Source organism: Narcine bancroftii, chromosome 1, assembly GCF_036971445.1.
Source record: "Narcine bancroftii isolate sNarBan1 chromosome 1, sNarBan1.hap1, whole genome shotgun sequence".
NCBI classification, from domain to species: Eukaryota; Metazoa; Chordata; class Chondrichthyes; order Torpediniformes; family Narcinidae; genus Narcine; species Narcine bancroftii.
Window position 1 is genome coordinate 418,982,599 of NC_091469.1, and position 17,559 is coordinate 419,000,157.

General features: G+C 37.0%; 1 protein-coding gene across 4 annotated transcripts in view; it reads right to left on the reverse strand.

Annotated features, from left to right (window-relative positions):
* plekha8 (pleckstrin homology domain containing, family A (phosphoinositide binding specific) member 8) overlaps positions 1 to 17,351 on the reverse strand; it is a 42,490-nt gene extending 25,139 nt beyond the window's left edge. For 3 of the 4 annotated variants that reach the window (XR_011350070.1, XM_069914056.1, XM_069914058.1), the window contains exons 1-7: positions 17,228 to 17,351; positions 9,757 to 9,873; positions 8,159 to 8,314; positions 6,449 to 6,582; positions 3,787 to 3,939; positions 2,009 to 2,046; positions 1,539 to 1,663 (exon numbers count right to left, since the gene is read on the reverse strand). Coding sequence is in view for 3 of the 4 variants with exons in the window: in XM_069914056.1 (XP_069770157.1) it covers positions 1,539 to 1,663; positions 2,009 to 2,046; positions 3,787 to 3,939; positions 6,449 to 6,582; positions 8,159 to 8,314; positions 9,757 to 9,873; positions 17,228 to 17,267 (763 nt within the window). In the remaining variant the exon portion in view is untranslated. Of the gene's footprint in view, positions 1 to 1,538; positions 1,664 to 2,008; positions 2,047 to 3,786; positions 3,940 to 6,448; positions 6,583 to 8,158; positions 8,315 to 9,756; positions 9,874 to 14,331; positions 14,425 to 17,227 lie in introns of those variants that run through there. The other variant, XM_069914057.1, reaches the window with a different exon arrangement.
* Positions 17,352 to 17,559: the final 208 nt, after the last annotated feature.

Consider the following 17,559-nt stretch of genomic DNA (forward strand, 5'->3'; position numbering starts at 1 on the left):
GTAAACTGAGTTGCAAATTATTTTCCCAAATATTATGGCCATTATGATACAGGTATTAGACAAAAATATGCAAAATATACAAAATGTACTTGTTTCCTATTCAATTTACACCACGAATTTGGATTAAAGTTCCAATACCATTAAATGGCTAGATGACTTGCATCCACATTAGATTGCCCACGTGAAATTTAAATTGGTAATTTCTGTACAGACCATTTAACAATTGGCCATGTACTCGCTTAACACTTGAAAATATCAGATGCTTTCGAGAAATACCCAGGAGGACAGATAGAATTTTTTTTTGTTTTGAAAACCACATAAAATTAAAATGTTGAATTTATAATTGGTATGAAAAATAAAGCTCATTGACATATTCACCTTTGGACAGCAATATACTCAAAAGAAACTCATGCATATACTTTGTTACAAGCCCAAAGGACCCCAAAACCCAGCAGCAATAGACATTCACCAAGACCAATGGTTTTTAAAACAAGTTATTTTTAAATCAACCTTAAACATGAAAACAGAATCAAACTTTAACTTCTCTCTATACTTAACTAACCCAAATTAACCCCCTTCTAATTCTAAGTGCACATGTATGTAATGTGTGTGTAAATTTAAGAAAAGTTCTTTGGTTCACAGTTCAATCTCACTTCTTATTCCAAGTTCTCTGGATGCAGGCAATTCTTATACTGTGCACAGAATTTAACATGTATAAAGTTCTCCAGGCTTTGGTGCTCGAAGAACTTTCCGCTCAGGAAGGTTCTTGTAGGGTTTGCAGAGAGAGATTTGTTGTTCCAGGATTTCCACAACTGAGGTTCCACCATTAATCACCTCAATCACTGATGAAACTTGCCCCATCACGGTTTTTCAGATGGTAACCTTTTTCTTTCAGGCCACCACAGAGTTCCGTTCTGTTCCACTTATTCCAAGAGAAACACCAGTTAGACAGCACTTTCAGCCATCCACTGCTCTGGAACTTTGTTTCCAACCAGCTCTCCCTGGCTTGTTTCAGCCGTGACTGTTCAGTCTCTTTTCAGTGTCACACACACTAGCTGAGAGAGCTTGTTAACTCGTCTCTCTCTCTCCAACTGAGACTGCCAGAAAGCCCATGTGACTCTCTCACTTGCAAAACCTCCACCTTCTTCAGCAAACAACAGGAGTTTTTCTCTCTTAGTCAAGCTGTTTTCTTAGATAAACAAAACCTAAGAGTGACCTTTCTGTGAGCACTTAGCAGAAAGGTGCTTGTAGCCAGTTTGTCTTCTCTAAAACAATGGTCTTTCATTTTATGACGCCAGTTCAATTAGAACCTACTTGTGAAATGTGTGACATATTCTCCAGATATCCTGCAATGTTATTGAATATGAATTCTTCAGTCTTTCAAATAAGATGTCTTAAAATGTGTGTATGTATGTAACCCACTAATCTAACAAGTTCCATGTAGATTTTCAGTTATCACACATCACTTCATTTCAAATCCCTCCATAGGCTTTGTTCATTTGATCTATTCCAATTTTTTAATTTGATTTCAATCTTACCCTCTGCATTTTCCCTTTTTGAATTTTCTTGATGCAGATTGTCACTTTCTGACTGTGACTTTTTGCAAGGCTTAATCTTGTGCTCTATTCTCATTGATCCATTCTGACAGTTCTTCAGTTCATTCCTGTGGTAAATATTTTGAAATGAACAAAAAAATTTGTCTGAGCTTAACCAAGTTCCATAGAGAAGCAAATAAAATTAAAAGTAGCCATGGTGTTAGGGAAACAAGGAACAGGTATCAAACACTGAAATTGTCTACATTCTTGAATGAATTAAAAAAGAAATGCACTCAGAGCTCAGCCCAATGAAATAGCAATTTGTTATAATGGAGCTTTTGTATCAGCATAATATTAATAACTAAATATCAATGCAATTAATACATCAGGTTAAAATGAACAAACTGCAAGTCGATCATTGTATATCACTTACAAACTCACTTTCTAGACCGCAATGCCCTTTAAATTATTACCTTTCTCTGCAATTGTAACTGGACACACGGTGCTTAATCTATAAAAATAACAAGAACACAAGAGAGATTATAAATAAGCAATGTTCCCAAATCCTCCAAATTAACAGAAGTCAGTGTTAATAGTGATCAACTTTTGACCACAAAGTTTCAAATATTTATTTCATTTACAGATTATCAACACCATTCATGCACACATCCAACAACAAAATTTTGATACTTGAATTTTTCAGAGGTTAAATGACAAACACCCTATCAATATGCGATCATTTCTACTCCAAAAGTGCAGATGATAAAACATTAATTTGTCCAATTTTTCAACTTTTGTCCCAATTGTATACTTAGTTTTTTGTCTTTCAAATTTAAAGAGAATTCTATATTTATGTGACTTCAGGGAAAAATAAGATTTTCGTTAAAAACCACTGGAAAGTTGAATGATCCTTGAGCCTTTTAATAACTAGAGACATTCACTAAATTTCATAGAAATTTAGGGAACGCCTCTATTTTTTTTTAAAAGGCTAGGTAGTAGCGCACACTGCATTTATCAGAAGCAAAAGCTTGATTTGTCAGAGGGATTAGCCAAGAACTGTAAAATTGAGTAGGGCACGACTTCAAAAGATTAGGGAGCTAAGTCATTTTAATCCAGCTATCTCAGAATGCTGCTTTGACCCTCTACTACAAATTGAATCGGTGCGGACATGTATTTAACCAGTTTCCACCTACAAACAACCAAATCTATTTTTAGCATATTCACCACTGGCCATGTTAAAACAATAAGCTAAAACACATATTTGTGTTATACCCCAGGCTCAGTTGAACCTGGGAAATGACAAATACATTTTTGTCAGAATGCATATTTAACAGTTGTCATGCAATTACATTTCAAAAATTGATATTTTGGAAAATCATAAAGTTTCAGTATTATATTTCGTACAGGTTTTGCATCCTTGCAAATGTTATTAAAAGGTACCGTTTTCTATTATTTGTTAAGGCCCTTTTCATTGGTCTTGGTTAGAAATAAACACAGTTTAACATCAAATTATCAAACTCCTCAGTACAAACCCTTGTGCAATGGTACATAAAAAAGTATAAGCTAATCAAATACTTCTATAATAGTGTAGGATCACTGGGTCTATTTGTTTTCCTGTAGGCTAGTAGATCACAATTGTGAGTAATATCTTACGGCTTTCCCTTTTAAGAAGGAGCCAGGGGCCTTTGCCTCAGTGTTTTGAAACAGAAACACAACTGAAAAGTTTACAGCATTATTATGGGAAGTGTTTTCTTTATAAATTCAGTAAATATACGTTTATAATAAATTTAAAACGATGAAAGCAAATATTGGGATTTCCACGGGGATTAGGGAGATGAGAAGGATTCCCTTGATGGTGTTCAGAAGAATATCATTTGATGTTGGAAACATTCCCCATGGAAAAACCAAAGAACTTTAAAATGCAAGATGCCTAATTCTCTCCTCTTTCTGGATTTTTTTTTTTTTTTTTAAACGTTCCACCTCTTTCGTAAGAGGTAATACACTAATAAAACCAGGTCACAGAAATGTATTAAATCAAGCTATCTTAATCAAAATATTGACCAATAATGAAGAAAATTACTGAACAAATAGTCATCTGATTAATACATTGTTCACAATTTCTGCAACATGACATGCATTCCATCTGAACCTGGCAGAACAAAGTAAACAGATGTACACATTTCAAACTGGTCCAATTCCATATGCGGAGATCACAATATCATTTTTTTTAATATTCGCTACAAACACGTACTCTGCTCGGCTTTATGACAGCCACATGTGGAGAATCTGGTGGCGTAGGCTGCAATAGCTCAGGCCTGAATGAAGCATTTGCAATTTGCATGCATTCTTCCAATGTCTTCATAAAGGTATTGCAAGTAGATCTTAGAACTGTTGCCATGTCAATCTTCAGAATGCAAACAAAAAATAAGGTTACATCTTTGTAATAGAAGAGGGGGTTGCCAGCTGTGTCTACCAACCATAAAGCAATAATAATATTTATCCAAATTCTGAGAAACAAGTCCATATGAAAATCTCAGAAAAGCTATAGAGTTCTCTGCCTCCTTAAGCAATAAAAATTCCCTTGAAAAATCGAAGATTTAATCACAAACATTAGATGAAATAGCCAATTAGATGATATCTAAAATCGAAAGTTGAAGAGTCATCCATTTGAAATTATTCATAGAGTCAGAATCCCACAGCACAGAAGCTAGACATTCATCCCACCTCAACCATGCCAACCACTAATATTGTATTCATCTTCCACGACTAGGCCCACAGCATTCTATGCCTAGGCATTTCAAGTATCTGTCTGAACACTGAAATGAGGTCAATAACCAGCATTCTCTAATTAAGTGTATTCCAAGTACTTACTACTCTCTGGAGAAAGAGATCCTATGAGATCCCCTCCAAATCTGTTAACCCTTAATCTATTTGTTTTAATTTCAATTACAATTGAGGAGTGTTTGATGCTCCAATGTGGCAACCACATACTCCAAATTGATCTAACTAATGTTTAATGAAGCTGTAACACAACTTTCCTATTTTTATTCCCAACAACTCTTCTAATAAAAGCAAGCACGTCATACACCTTTTTTTTAAAACCACGTTATGCCACTTTCAGCAAGCAATAAAGTTGCACCCCAAAATCCTACTATGCATTAGATCATGAGCTGTTCTGGGCTGCACACCTTGGGAAAGATGTACCGAAATGATACCTAGGCTCAAGATTAAGAACTGTATAAATCAGGATTGCATTTTCTGAGACCGAGGAGGTTAAAGGTCAATTAAGGTGAAAATTACAAGGTCGATGAAGAAAAGATTTCCACTGAGGGAATAGACTAAGAATTAAAACCAGGAAGAGCCAGGAAAGATCTGTGACATCCTTTCACAAAAGATTATGGATAGCAGGTTAATTAATTTTACTTTTTTGCTTGGAATATTTTTTTGTTAACAAAATGCATGGAATGAAGCCAAAAGGTAAATGTATGAATTCTGGCCATCTAAACCCCAAGTTCACTAATAACATGCAAGAGAAAAAAAATTAAGAGAATGAATCCTTTTTATAACTGAAATGCATGCTCAAACAATAGTTAGCTTTCTTTGTCAATTGCGGTTCTATTCATCAAACTCTGCCTGTTGGCACAGGGTCTTTTTCCAAGTGGTTTTGGTGTAACTGTAGCCCACGACTCAGTGCCAGTCACTTTTAGACTCTGCCCTTCAGTGGCATAGCTGCTAGTTCATTTGTGGATCCAACCACAGATTACCCTTGTATATTTCATTTATTTCCGTGTCAGGAACACTTCATTCTCTGTCAACTCATTGGGCTGGGACCCAGTGCAAACAAGTCTCAACCTTCTTTCTGTGGGTCCACCACTGCAAGCAAATAGCTGAAGCACTGCAATGGCAACCGCCTCCCACTTGCCAAAACCTAGATCACAGTTCTCTGATCCAAATTAGACACCAATTCCAACGTGTCTCTCTCCTTCTCCCAAATATACACCAAATACCACCATCATTCTTGCTCCAGCCCTCTCTTGCCCTCAACTTTTTTGAGCTAAAAGCACACAAAGGCATTTCAATAGCTCCTGATGCCTTGGTGCTACATAGTTCATCACCAAGTTCTTGTATGTGTGCAACAACAAAATACCAACTTTGAGGCCAAAAGGTTTCACTCGTTGATAAAATGATAAAGATTTTGACACAATTATGAAGTTAATTTCCAAGATTGTCATTGAGACTTTGGGCTGTAAAGACATTCTACTACTTCTCCATGTGCAGCTGACAAATCAGTGCATCAAACAGTGTGGTGCATCAAATGAAACAATCAATTGCCTTCCTGAGAAACAGATTTAAAAGATACGACACCATTATTCAATGAAAAATGTTATCTTCTGCAAACTAGACAAACCTCCTGAACATCTTACCAAAAAAAAAAAATTCTTTGGCATTTGTATAAACTGGCTGTCACATTTCTGCAATATACAATAAGTATTATACTTGAACAGTATTTCCCCAATTGTGAATCATTTTGGCACATTGCATGAATGATTTTTTTTTTTAAAAAGTAATTCATCCATCAAATCAGATAAAAAATTAATGGGAGAATGTGAGAAAAAAGTTAACATTAACTGGATGATCTCTATATTTAAAAAAAAGGACCTTCTGTCGATTTGGTATGTCACTGAAAACTCTCAAAATCTTCTATTTGTTTCTACAGATTTAAAGAACATCCTAGTCTAAACATTGTAAGTGATTAATAGGCACTAAAGTACTTTTCTTTGGTGATCTTTGGAAACCGACTGCTTTCATTGAAGATCCAGAATACTCTTCAACATGATGCAACATTTAATATTAACAGATTAACCAGCAATGAACAACACATACTATTGAGAGACAATGACAATGTACAGTACCTCTAAATTAGTCGACATGGACTGATCAGATTGCATATTCTCTTTTAGGTTATTTACTTGGTGGAGAAGAAGATCACAATACAATCTCAGTTCAGATACCTTCTTTTTCAGACATTCAGTGTTTTCGATAATTTCTTTAAAAGAACAAAGAGAAAATCAGTTTCCACACCACATAATCTGAGTGAGTTTGTTTGAAGTTAATTGGACAATAGAGGATACTGCAAAAACACCACTTGGGTTCAAAATTCTTCCCTGCAAAAAAAAAGAACAGTCGACCAGGAGCTACCTTAGTGTGAAGGCATACTATTCAGCCACCGAAACTTTCAACGCTCAGACAGCATTGACACACAAGCTTCATCAGTGAACAATTAGGAGGAAGTTCTTTTCATTTGGGACTAGATATAGAGATGGAAAAGTACCTTTAAATCAAAGTAAACCAGATCTATCTTGCACTGCATAGTGATCAGTAAAAATTGATAGATTAAACTAAACAATTATCTTTTACTGAATAAGCAGGGCACTTTTAATTATTGACCATCCTAGTTAACTAAAACATTAACTTGCTTTCTTGTTCCAAAGAAGGTGTTCGATCTGCTGGCGTTTCCAGCATTACCTGTTTTTATTTTGTATTTGTAGTATTTTGATTTGTAATGAATACTTCCACCTTTACAATACCATTCATAGTTTCACTCAGGAATGGTTATTGTTGTAAATGGATGCATGGAATATTTTTCAACACAGTAAATTTGAATGTTATTGGTAAAGTAAAATATCTAATCGCCAGATTAAAACTAGCACTTTTTTCCCCAATTTGTACATCAATCCAGAAATAGCATTCATGAGTATCAACTTGCATCAAGTCAAATCATTATAAAATGTATTTTATCCAGACTGCAATTTAATTCACAAGTCTTGTTCAGCAAGGGTAAAGATTTCTTGGTGCTGATCAGTCTCAGAATAGTTGTAGAGTTCTGATAAACATGTCCAATGCATACTATTAATCTTGTATGTGTAAACATTGAAACAAAAGATCTTTGTTTGCATTTTAAACAAAACCAAGTTTTTTTTGTGAAGTGATTCAAGTCCAGTGAGATAAACAGCAAGCCGGAACTAAAAGGGCACAGCAGATAATAGTTTGGTATTTACAAGGATGGCTAATAGATTCCAAATTATAACAGCAATTTTGAAAAAATACTCAAGTCATACATTACAAGTTTGAGGGCAAGGGGTTGGGAATAGAAAAATAAATAGGAGCTAAAAATATGAACAAATATTTCATCGTGTATTTAGCTATCCAGCTCAAACACCAACTATCCACTTTCTCTTTGTTGCCCAAGGACAATGAAGATTTAGCTGCCGTACTAGAAAATTACAGAATGAATTGGAAAGTATTCTCTTCAACTTCCTTCTATCAGCATACAAGAGTCAAATATCTCAATTATCATGTCAGCTTGCACCATTTATTTTTAAAAAATTTAAAAGCAAACTCTTGTCAGGCCCCTGTATCCACCTACTTGTAAAGATTTTCACCTCCTGCTTCGACTATGAAGTGCTGGATAATCTCTGCTCAGCAGCTGTCATAGTTAGTACTGAAGAAGCAGGTATGACTTGCAGTACCATGGCTCTTCACTTCAGAGATTACTTCAAATTGATCTGGTAAAAATTGTTCTTTAAAATTGCACTACTGTCTTAAAAATGAAAAAAACATACCTTTCTCTTTCCTGGTCCTGCTATCTGTCAGGCAAGCCTTGGAGGATCCCAGTGCAACAAGCCATTTCTGTCTCTCACTAACACTCAGAGCCTTCAGATAAAAGTGTTGTTCTCCTGGTATTATTAGTTCTACTCTTGTACTGTCACCAGCATGCACTGAAAGTGAAAGAGAATAGTTCCATCGTTTTTTTTTTGACAATGTATTAACTTGCAGAATATTATATTCCATAAGCACACTAAGAAAACTCCAAGCCATGTTACGAGTTACATTTCATATACTTCTCAAAGTAAATGCAACCATCTTTTCAAGCTCTGTATTTCTGAAATAAGACAAAAACTGGAATATTCAGCATCTAGGGGTGTGGGGGCAGAAAGAGCGCTCATTGTACTATCTTTCAAATGGTGACTTTCTCACACTCTTTCTTGCTCTTCTGCCAAGCCCACACTCACTTTAACCATCTGGCCTCGAAATATTTTTTTTTTGCAAGTGAAGCTTTACGCAGCTCAGGGACTTCAGCAATCAAATCCCAACTGGTGGCAGGATGAGAACCAGTTCGGCCCAAAGGTGCGAAGAAAACACATTTGGGAGCTGGCACTGTCAAAACTAGAAAAGATTTCTGAATGTCCCTAACATTCAAAAACATGCTCAAACCATTTAAAAATTGATTAATTTTTTTTTTTAAAATAATAGCTAAAATATTCAGCATTTAAATAAATCTTTAAGCCTCTTTTGGACAAAATATCAAATTGACCAACTGTAAAAACATTTTCTTTCTAGAAACTTATTCCCTCCACCACTGGCGTGTACCAATTACAAAATATATTGTGGTTACTCTCCTTAACTATTCCAATATCACCTTTCCGACCTGCAACCCCTATCCTAAAAATGACCAGAGCAGCATCCACATAAACACCAGCACCTATAAATTTTCGCTTCATCATGACTGGACTTGCACCCTGGAACGCTCCATCTCATATACAGTAATTGTGTAATTATTATTACTTTAAAAAAAAAACAGGATTGAGTAGCTCAAGAAAATACCTCACTGCCAACTTCACAAGGACAATAATGATGGATAATAACTACAAATTTTACCAGCCTCCAAATATCAATACCAGATGTAACCTGCTTGGTACTGAGATTCTGGAGTGTTGCTGGAATTGCATTCAGACACAAAGAGCAGCTTGAGATGGAACATTTTGCATAATCTCTTGTAAGGATGGAAATATACATGCATTCTAAATATTATAAACAATCCAGCAGATATTTTAAGGAAAATATGCTTTAAAAAATTCAGACCAATACTTTGAAGCTTAATGACTGCAGATTTATTCAATGAGTTACTAAAATTACTTAGCAGTCACAGCCTAAAGCTATTGAAATAGCACACATGTGATCCAGCTTTTCCTTTTACCTGGATGTAGGTGAAGCAAATTGAAATATCTGTCTTAATGCAAGAACAGCTTTATCTGCACTTTCAGGAAGAAAACCAAGATATTTAAGAAAGCATTTTATATCTGCCAAATTTGCCAATTATTCCAAACAAACATCTTGGAAAATGCAAGTTAAATTCAAATATATTAACCTGACACCTCACCTTGTATTTCACACACTGCCATCTTAATGCTGCCTTTGCAGCCTTTCCAGGTGTCCTCCTGAGAATCATAATAGGACAAGATTCCACCAGCCAGAACAAACCAGCGCGGCTGCCATCCTGTTCACAACAAAATATTAAATAACACAGATGCATGACTACAAAGATACATTAAGGTTGTTCAATCAATATTTTTGGATGAAACCACACTGATCAATAGATCCCGGAGGATCTTAAAGGAAATTCCATCTTTTCAATTGGACAAGTGCTTGTATTTTCCATCCCATGCTGTAAAATTATTTTTTTTAACATCATACAGTAAAATGCCCGTTATCAGGAATTCAAGGAACTGGCAGTCTCAAACAACCAGCAAAAAAAAATTGTGGTTAAAAAAAAATTGACACCATCTAGTGGTCAATTTTCCAATCACACACCACGAAATCTCAAGCAACCAGCAAATTCACTTATCCAGCATTTACCCATCCCCCATAGGTGCCAGATACCAGGGGTTTTACTGAAGCATTTTTTAAAATCAGAAGATATTATTAGCAGACAAGTTCTTTGTAATATCTTAAAATGGTTTCAGATTTTATCCATCAAAAACAACTCAATTTCAGCATTGACATTATTCTAGTCTCGCTATTACATAGAAAGTGGATTTTAGCAATATGTGTTATTAAGTAAGATTATATTTGGGTTTGAATTAAGTAGAAAACCTTGACTGGCAGGTAAATGGTATCATTATCCCAGACTCTTCAACGGAAGCCAAAGAATTAATACTGTTATATGTGCATTAGCAATTGGCTTAATAAATAGACTATGTCCATGCAACTGCATCGGGAAACTCAAATCTTTGAAAGTTCACTTTCAAGCCACTGGCTGTTCCTAGCATTGCGTGAGGACTGAACAGTGAAACAATTCCCAATTCCAACTGAAGATGGGTCAAAATTGCTAACTTCTAAAACAGCATTAAAACATTCCTCTACTGGGTCTTTTGACACATTGAACAACACAAACTGTTTTGTTCTGCAAAATCAGCCTGTCAAACCACGTTCAATTTCTGCTCAAAGTTCAGAAGAAAGTAAATAAGCAGAGAAATATACTATAGGAATTCCAGGGTCTCCGTAGAAAATAATGGAGGGTGTCCAAGGCCTTCTAGAAGTATCCAAAATCTTGAAGGGCATAGTAAAGATGAATGTTCATAGTCTTCTTCCCAGGGGAGAGGAGTCAAAAACAAGAGGGCAAGATTTAAACTGAAAAGGGAAAGATTTAAAGGGAACCCAAGGAGAAACTTGGAAATAAAGAGCTGCCAGAGGAAGTGGTAGAGATGGATACAATTTCAGCAAAGACTGACAAGTATGTGGATAGCAAAGATTTAGAAAGGTGCAGTCTAAATGCAGTGAAATAGGACCAGTTCTGATGGGCACCTTGGTTGCCAGAGCAGCAAGGCCTGCTTCCATGTTGCATGGCTCAATGATTCTCTTACTCTACAGTAAGAGTAAAACATAAAAAAATCTGCAGAAACCATGACTGAAGTAAAAACACAATGCTGGAGAAACTCAGCAGGTCAAACTGTGTACTGTATTTAGCAAAGAGAGATACATCACCAACATTTCAGACTTAAGCCCTTCATCAACGTATGAGCAAAATGTAAGCAGGCACCCAAACCCAAAGGCGAACTTCTTCAGGGTAGACATCCCTTGAGAAGAGAGACATTAATGAAGGTTTCCACCGAATATTTTTTGTTAGCTGCCATCCTAACTTTTAACAGGATCAAACTTTAACTTATTACTGTTAACCCCCTTCTAATTCTAAATGCACATGTATGTAATACATGTATAAGTTCAGAAAAGTTCTTTGAGTCACAGTCTAAACTCACTTCTCACTCCTCCAAGTTCACTGGTGTCAGCCAATTCTTATACCGTGCACAGAATTTAACATTGATGAATCTTCACCAGGCTTTGGTGCTTGAAAGGTAAATGGTTCTTGTGATCGATCTTGTTGTTCTAAGTTGTTTGATTCTGAACAAAAATATCACCTAATTTTTTTTTTTGTCTTTGCTATGAAGAAATAGTTCTTTATATCTTAACCTCTACCAAGATGAAAAGTAATGAACCAAACGAGTTACTGATTCGACTTCTTCACTTTATATTTGAGTAGCATTCGTATTCATGCTTTTGACTTCAGGATCTTCAATGGAAATTGCTCTCAATCCCTCAGGATTGAGGCCATTCTTTCTGAGATAGCTTCAGAAATTGAGGTTTGGAAATCCACATTTCCCTTTTCAAAAAAGCTTGAATCTTTAAAGCTCGAGAAGCCCGACCAGTTGGATTGTTAACTGCATTAACATATTGCCATTGCACCTCATTTAAAACCTTATCAATTGCTGTAATTCTGTTAGCTACAAAAGTCCTAAATCTTGTAGATTATTGTTAATGCATTTAAGTACGAAGTACTATTGGTCCAAAAAGTTGAGTCTATTAGTTCCATCTGCAGTTCCCTTTTCAACATTGTGTCCATTTGACTAGCCATAGTAGCTGCTACCAATTTCATTCAAGGAATAGTGGTTGGCCTTAATGGTGCCACCCTTCCTTTGGCCATTACAAATCCATAATGAAACTCATCCTGGTATTACATAATAGTAGACAACTGACAGTTCTATAAACCATCTTCACATGATTCAGCAAAATGATGCAGCTGTGCTGATATCACTTTTCTGAAATTTGAGGGTTTGAAACATCGGTCAACTTTTAAGTCTTCCAACTCAACCATTTTTGTGCATTAGTCAGGTATAACATCATCCCAACCAATTCATTTTCTACATAAATCTTGCAAGGTTTTCTTAGCAATTAGGATAATTAGTGCCAGGATTCCTAAGGGACCATATAATCCAAATAACTATGGAAAGGATCCTCCTTCTGGTAGCAGGTCTGACTTTCAAGGTAATCTTGAACTTGAAGACATCAGATTGACTACGCCAACATACTCTCTGGAGGAAGGTCATCACGTTCTAAATCCGAATCTTTTATTTTTGCTACCTTTTGTACATCTGGTATTTTAGCCAATACAGAAAAATTGTTACTCACCCATTTGGAACACAATACTTTTCAATATATAGTAATTGCCTTCCCTTCTGAAGTAGCAGAAACCATACAGTCATCTACATAAAAGTTATCCACAATAGTGTTTATAGCTTGAAAGCTAATTTGATTCTTATGGTCTTCAACACATTTCCTAAGGGCATAAATTGCGCAGCTTGGTGATGAAGTTCCTCTAAATAAATGCACTGTCATTCTATATTCCAATGCACTCTTATTGTAATCTCCATTAGGCAACAAAAAAAAAAACCATAATAAATCACAGTCTGCTCTTGGTACTTTCACTTGATGAAATATTGTTTCAATGTCTGCAGCAACGACAACAGATTCTTTGCTCCTCATGGCTCTTTGTTGGCTCTTCTTACTTCCTTTGTTGCACCTCCCATTCATCTAAAGCCTGTTTATCCTTAAGTGCCTTTTCCTTTGCAGAAAGAACAGCCATATTAATGCCTTGATGCAGTACTCAAAACCTTGGAACTTGCATTCAAACTTTGATTCTTTTAGTTGCTGCATTTGACACACTATCTTCTGGCTGCATTTCCTCCTGTAAGTAATATGACATTGTGATGTTTACCTTTTCCTAAGGATCAGATACATCTATCAATAGTTCCATTTCTTTGTCATGCTCTTGTGACACTTCATGAACCATTTTCCATCTGATGCCATTTGCTCTTGACTGATCACAGGTTTCTTCTCAGTTGCTAATATCTTCTCTGCTTCTATTGCATCCAACAATCTTTCCATCAGAACTCCTTTGGTTCCATCCATGCTCAAACCGTGCTGTCGCAATTCATCCATGAGCTCCCGAAGCCTCATCTCCATGAAGTAACAGAAGCTGGCAAATCACAGCAGCTTGTCTTCAGTTGATAACCAAGGCCTGGTTCCTCAACCCGGTTCAGACACTAAACCTTTCCTTTGTAGATATCCTGGCACAAAGCAATGATGCGGCTCCTTTAAGAATCTTCATAACCTGATAACCTTCAAATTCTCTGCTATAGCCAGACAGTTGAGAGCAAACTCCTTATCTTCAAGGTCATTTACAAAGCTGTAAGCTGGTTTAGGCTCAATTACAAACTCTGAACATTTCAAAGCTTTCAATGGAATTTTTACATTCAAATACCAATTTAATAACAAATTTCAATCCACAGTCAGAATCTTGATGACAATATGTAGAGACTTATTCTCTTCTGAATGTCGGTATGTTTCATTTAGATTACTGACGCTCACCATGTTCTCTGTTCCATAACGAAATCCAACAATAAGACCAGTTTAATGCTGTTTATTGATGTAAATACAATTTTGAACTGTGTTGCATTTTATCTTTAATAGAATACGGTTTCTTCAGTTGTAGAAACATTGTTAATTACAACTATAATAACATTATTACAATTCTTTGAATTACTTGATAACTTGAAATTGTTAAGATAGTTTGAGATATTTGAGGTTGAGGTCAACAAATATAATCAAAACATGTTCTTACCAACCATCAAACAAGCTTTCTTGCCTGATACACAGCGACAAATTGACTGACCCCTCACATTCTCAAAAAACCCAGACACTCTATGACCTTCACAAAATTGGTAAAAATTCTAAACAAGCAGTACCGTAAATATACTAATACAGAAACTATATAATGTTAGCCTCAACAGGAATTTTTTGATGATATAATGAGCTTGGTAGATAGAGGGGAGCAGATGGGTGTTACCTGGATTTCCAGAAGATGTTCGATAAGCAGCCACATAAAAAGAATGTATAGAGTAGGTGGTGATGTATTAGCATGGATAGAAGATTGGTTAAACAATAGAAAGCAGAGTTGGAATACAGGCATGTTTTTCTGGTTAGCAATCAGTGGTGAGTGGGCTGTATTAGGGGTCAATGCGAGGCCCATAACTGTTCATAATATACATTAACAATCTGGAAGTGGGGACAGAGTGCAGTGTATCCAACTTTGCTGAAGATACCAAACTGAGTGGAAAAGCAAATTGTACAGAGAACATGGAGAGTTTAGAGATATAGATAGGTTAAGTGAGTGGGCAAGTGTCTGGCAGATGGGATACAATGTTGGTAAATGTGAGGTTATCCACTTTGGAAGACAAAAAGGAAAATCAGAGTATTATTTAAATATGTGATTGCAACATGTTGCCATGCATTAGGACTTGGGAGTCCTTGTGCATGAATCACAAAAGGTTGGCTTGCAGGTGCAGCAGTCTATCAAGACAAATGGAATTTTGGCCTTCATTGCTAGAGGGATTAAATTTAGGAGCAGGGAGGTTATACTGCAACTATACAAGGTACTGGTGAGGCCACATCCAGAGTGCTGCATGCAGTTCCAGTCTCCTTATTTGAGGATATACTGGCTTTGGAGGCAGTGCAGAGGACATTCATCAGGTTGATCCTAGATATGAGGGGGTTAGGCTATGAGGAGAGATTGAGTCATCTCGGATGGTACTGGCTGGAATTTAGAAGAATTATGAAAGGCAAAGATAAGAGTAGCTAAATGGTTTCCATTGGTGAGGAGAATAGAAGTAGAGGGGACATAGCCTCAAGATTCAGGGTAGTAGACTTAGGATGGAGATCAGGAGAAACTGCTTTTCATAGAGGGTGTTGAATCTGTGGAATTTGCTGCCCATTGAAGTGGAGGCAACCTAAGTAAATATACTTAAGACAAGGTTGGATTTTTTTAAATACACAGTGCAGGAATTAACGATATAGGGAAAAGGTAGGTAGAGATGAGTCTATCAGATCAGCCATGATCTCATTCAATGGGTGAGCTGGTTTGAGTGACTGGCCTACTCTTGCTCCTGTTTATGTTCTTGTGAAATCAATGACTTGGCCTCAAAATAGCTGACTGCAACAAATTCCATCTGGGTAATGAAATTCTTCCTCGTTTGTCACCGTTTTGACCTACATTTGAATGTAGCTGCTGGAAGTGAAGCTTGGAACCCAGTTTTGTCCTATAGTTTTACCTAAATAGCATCAGAGTGGAATTCAAACAGTTTAAAGTGACAGTCGCAATAAAAGGGTCTCTCATCTTAATACATGTATAATGTGAAATATGGTTTGAAGTTTTATTCGTGCATTTCACATTGTTGCAGGTGAATGTTTGTTTTTTTTAAAAAAAAGCATTTATGTTCAAAACTTGTGTAAGGGATAATGGAATGTGAGGAGTCAAGCAAGTGCTAATTAAGAATGAATTATGATGGGGTGAAGGGATAATGGAATATGAGGAGTCAAGCAAGTGTTAATTAAGAATGAATTATGATGGGTTAAATAAGGGTGAAGTAAGAATGGAATGTGAGGAAGGGTTAAGCAAGTATAATAGAATAGGGGTCTTCAAAAACAGGATAGCAAGTAGATAGATTTAGCAAGTCCTGGGGGTTGATGAATGAATAAGAACAAAGACATGACACTTCCTGGTAAACAAGTTTGCAGAAAGGCACATAAACTGATAAGAAGTTAGAAGACACGTAGGCAGAATTACTTAATGCTAAACCAATCCAGGAGGCAGAAGAATGTTAAGGGGGGAGGGACCTCTGACCTGAAATGGAATGTATAAAAAGTTGGGTAAGCCCCAGTATCTGTGTGTATTCCCAGGGTAAAGGGAAGCACCCAACTTTGCATTGTTGTAAAATAAATATTCTTTGTTCTCAATTTTTGTCTCGAGTGAAATCTGCGAAGGCACCTCTGCTTCTCACACTTGCTTCATCCGATTAAGGACTTTGAAGGAAAACACCAACTTGCTCGCACTTTCTATTTAAATCGCGCAATAAAACTTTAATAATGGGGGGAATTTTTTTTCCCAATAATTGATCTGATCTGTTGGTCCTGAAACGTAAAGGGGGGGGGGGGGGGGGGCGGGAAGAGAGAGAATAGATTTGCTTAGCGCACTTGGAATTGAGGAAAATGAATGGCAACGTTTTCAGAAAACAAGGTGGCATTTCAAAATTCTCAATTAAGCTCATCTCCAACAATTTACAACCAAATTGGGGGGGGGGGGGGGGGGGGGGGGGAGAAAACGACGACAGCTTAAGTTTTCGACAACAGATGCTTCACCAGAGGTTTATGGCCGTTAACAGCCCATCTGCATGTACTGCGTTGCAAGTCCAAGTGCACAATAGACGAGCTCTTACGAAACTCGAATTGAAAATACACAAACAGAACTTTAATTAATTGCTTTAAAAGGTTCTGGCACCGAACTGCTTTGTGCATTGTACATGATATTAGGAAGCAAACCACTCGGAGGGAAAACTGATCTTTTGGTTACAAGAATGTAACACATAAAATGCCATGACAGCAGCACGGGCCTCCAACCATTCACCCGCTCCCCCCTCAAAGACCAGATCACGACGCACGCTTGAAATGAGACAACAAGTTACCACTGAGATAATTGGTCCACTTGTAAAGCATTCCTTCCATGATAGCTGCATAGGAAGCCTGCTATTCTCTCGCAGCCCAGGTCACGCAGCAACGACTGCCACGCCAGGTCGAACCAGAAGCAAGAACGTGACGCTGGCTGATTGACAAGAGCGCGCAGCCATTCATCGAATGCAATGACGCCCATCTCGGACGCGTCACATTCCACGCACAGCCAATGACGAGTTCGCGGACGGGACAAACAAGGCGGTCCCTCGGCCAGTCACCGCTGCAAGAAATCAATGGGGGTTCGCCACTTCGGGAAGGTTTGTGACGTCTTGACGTAGGGAGGGCG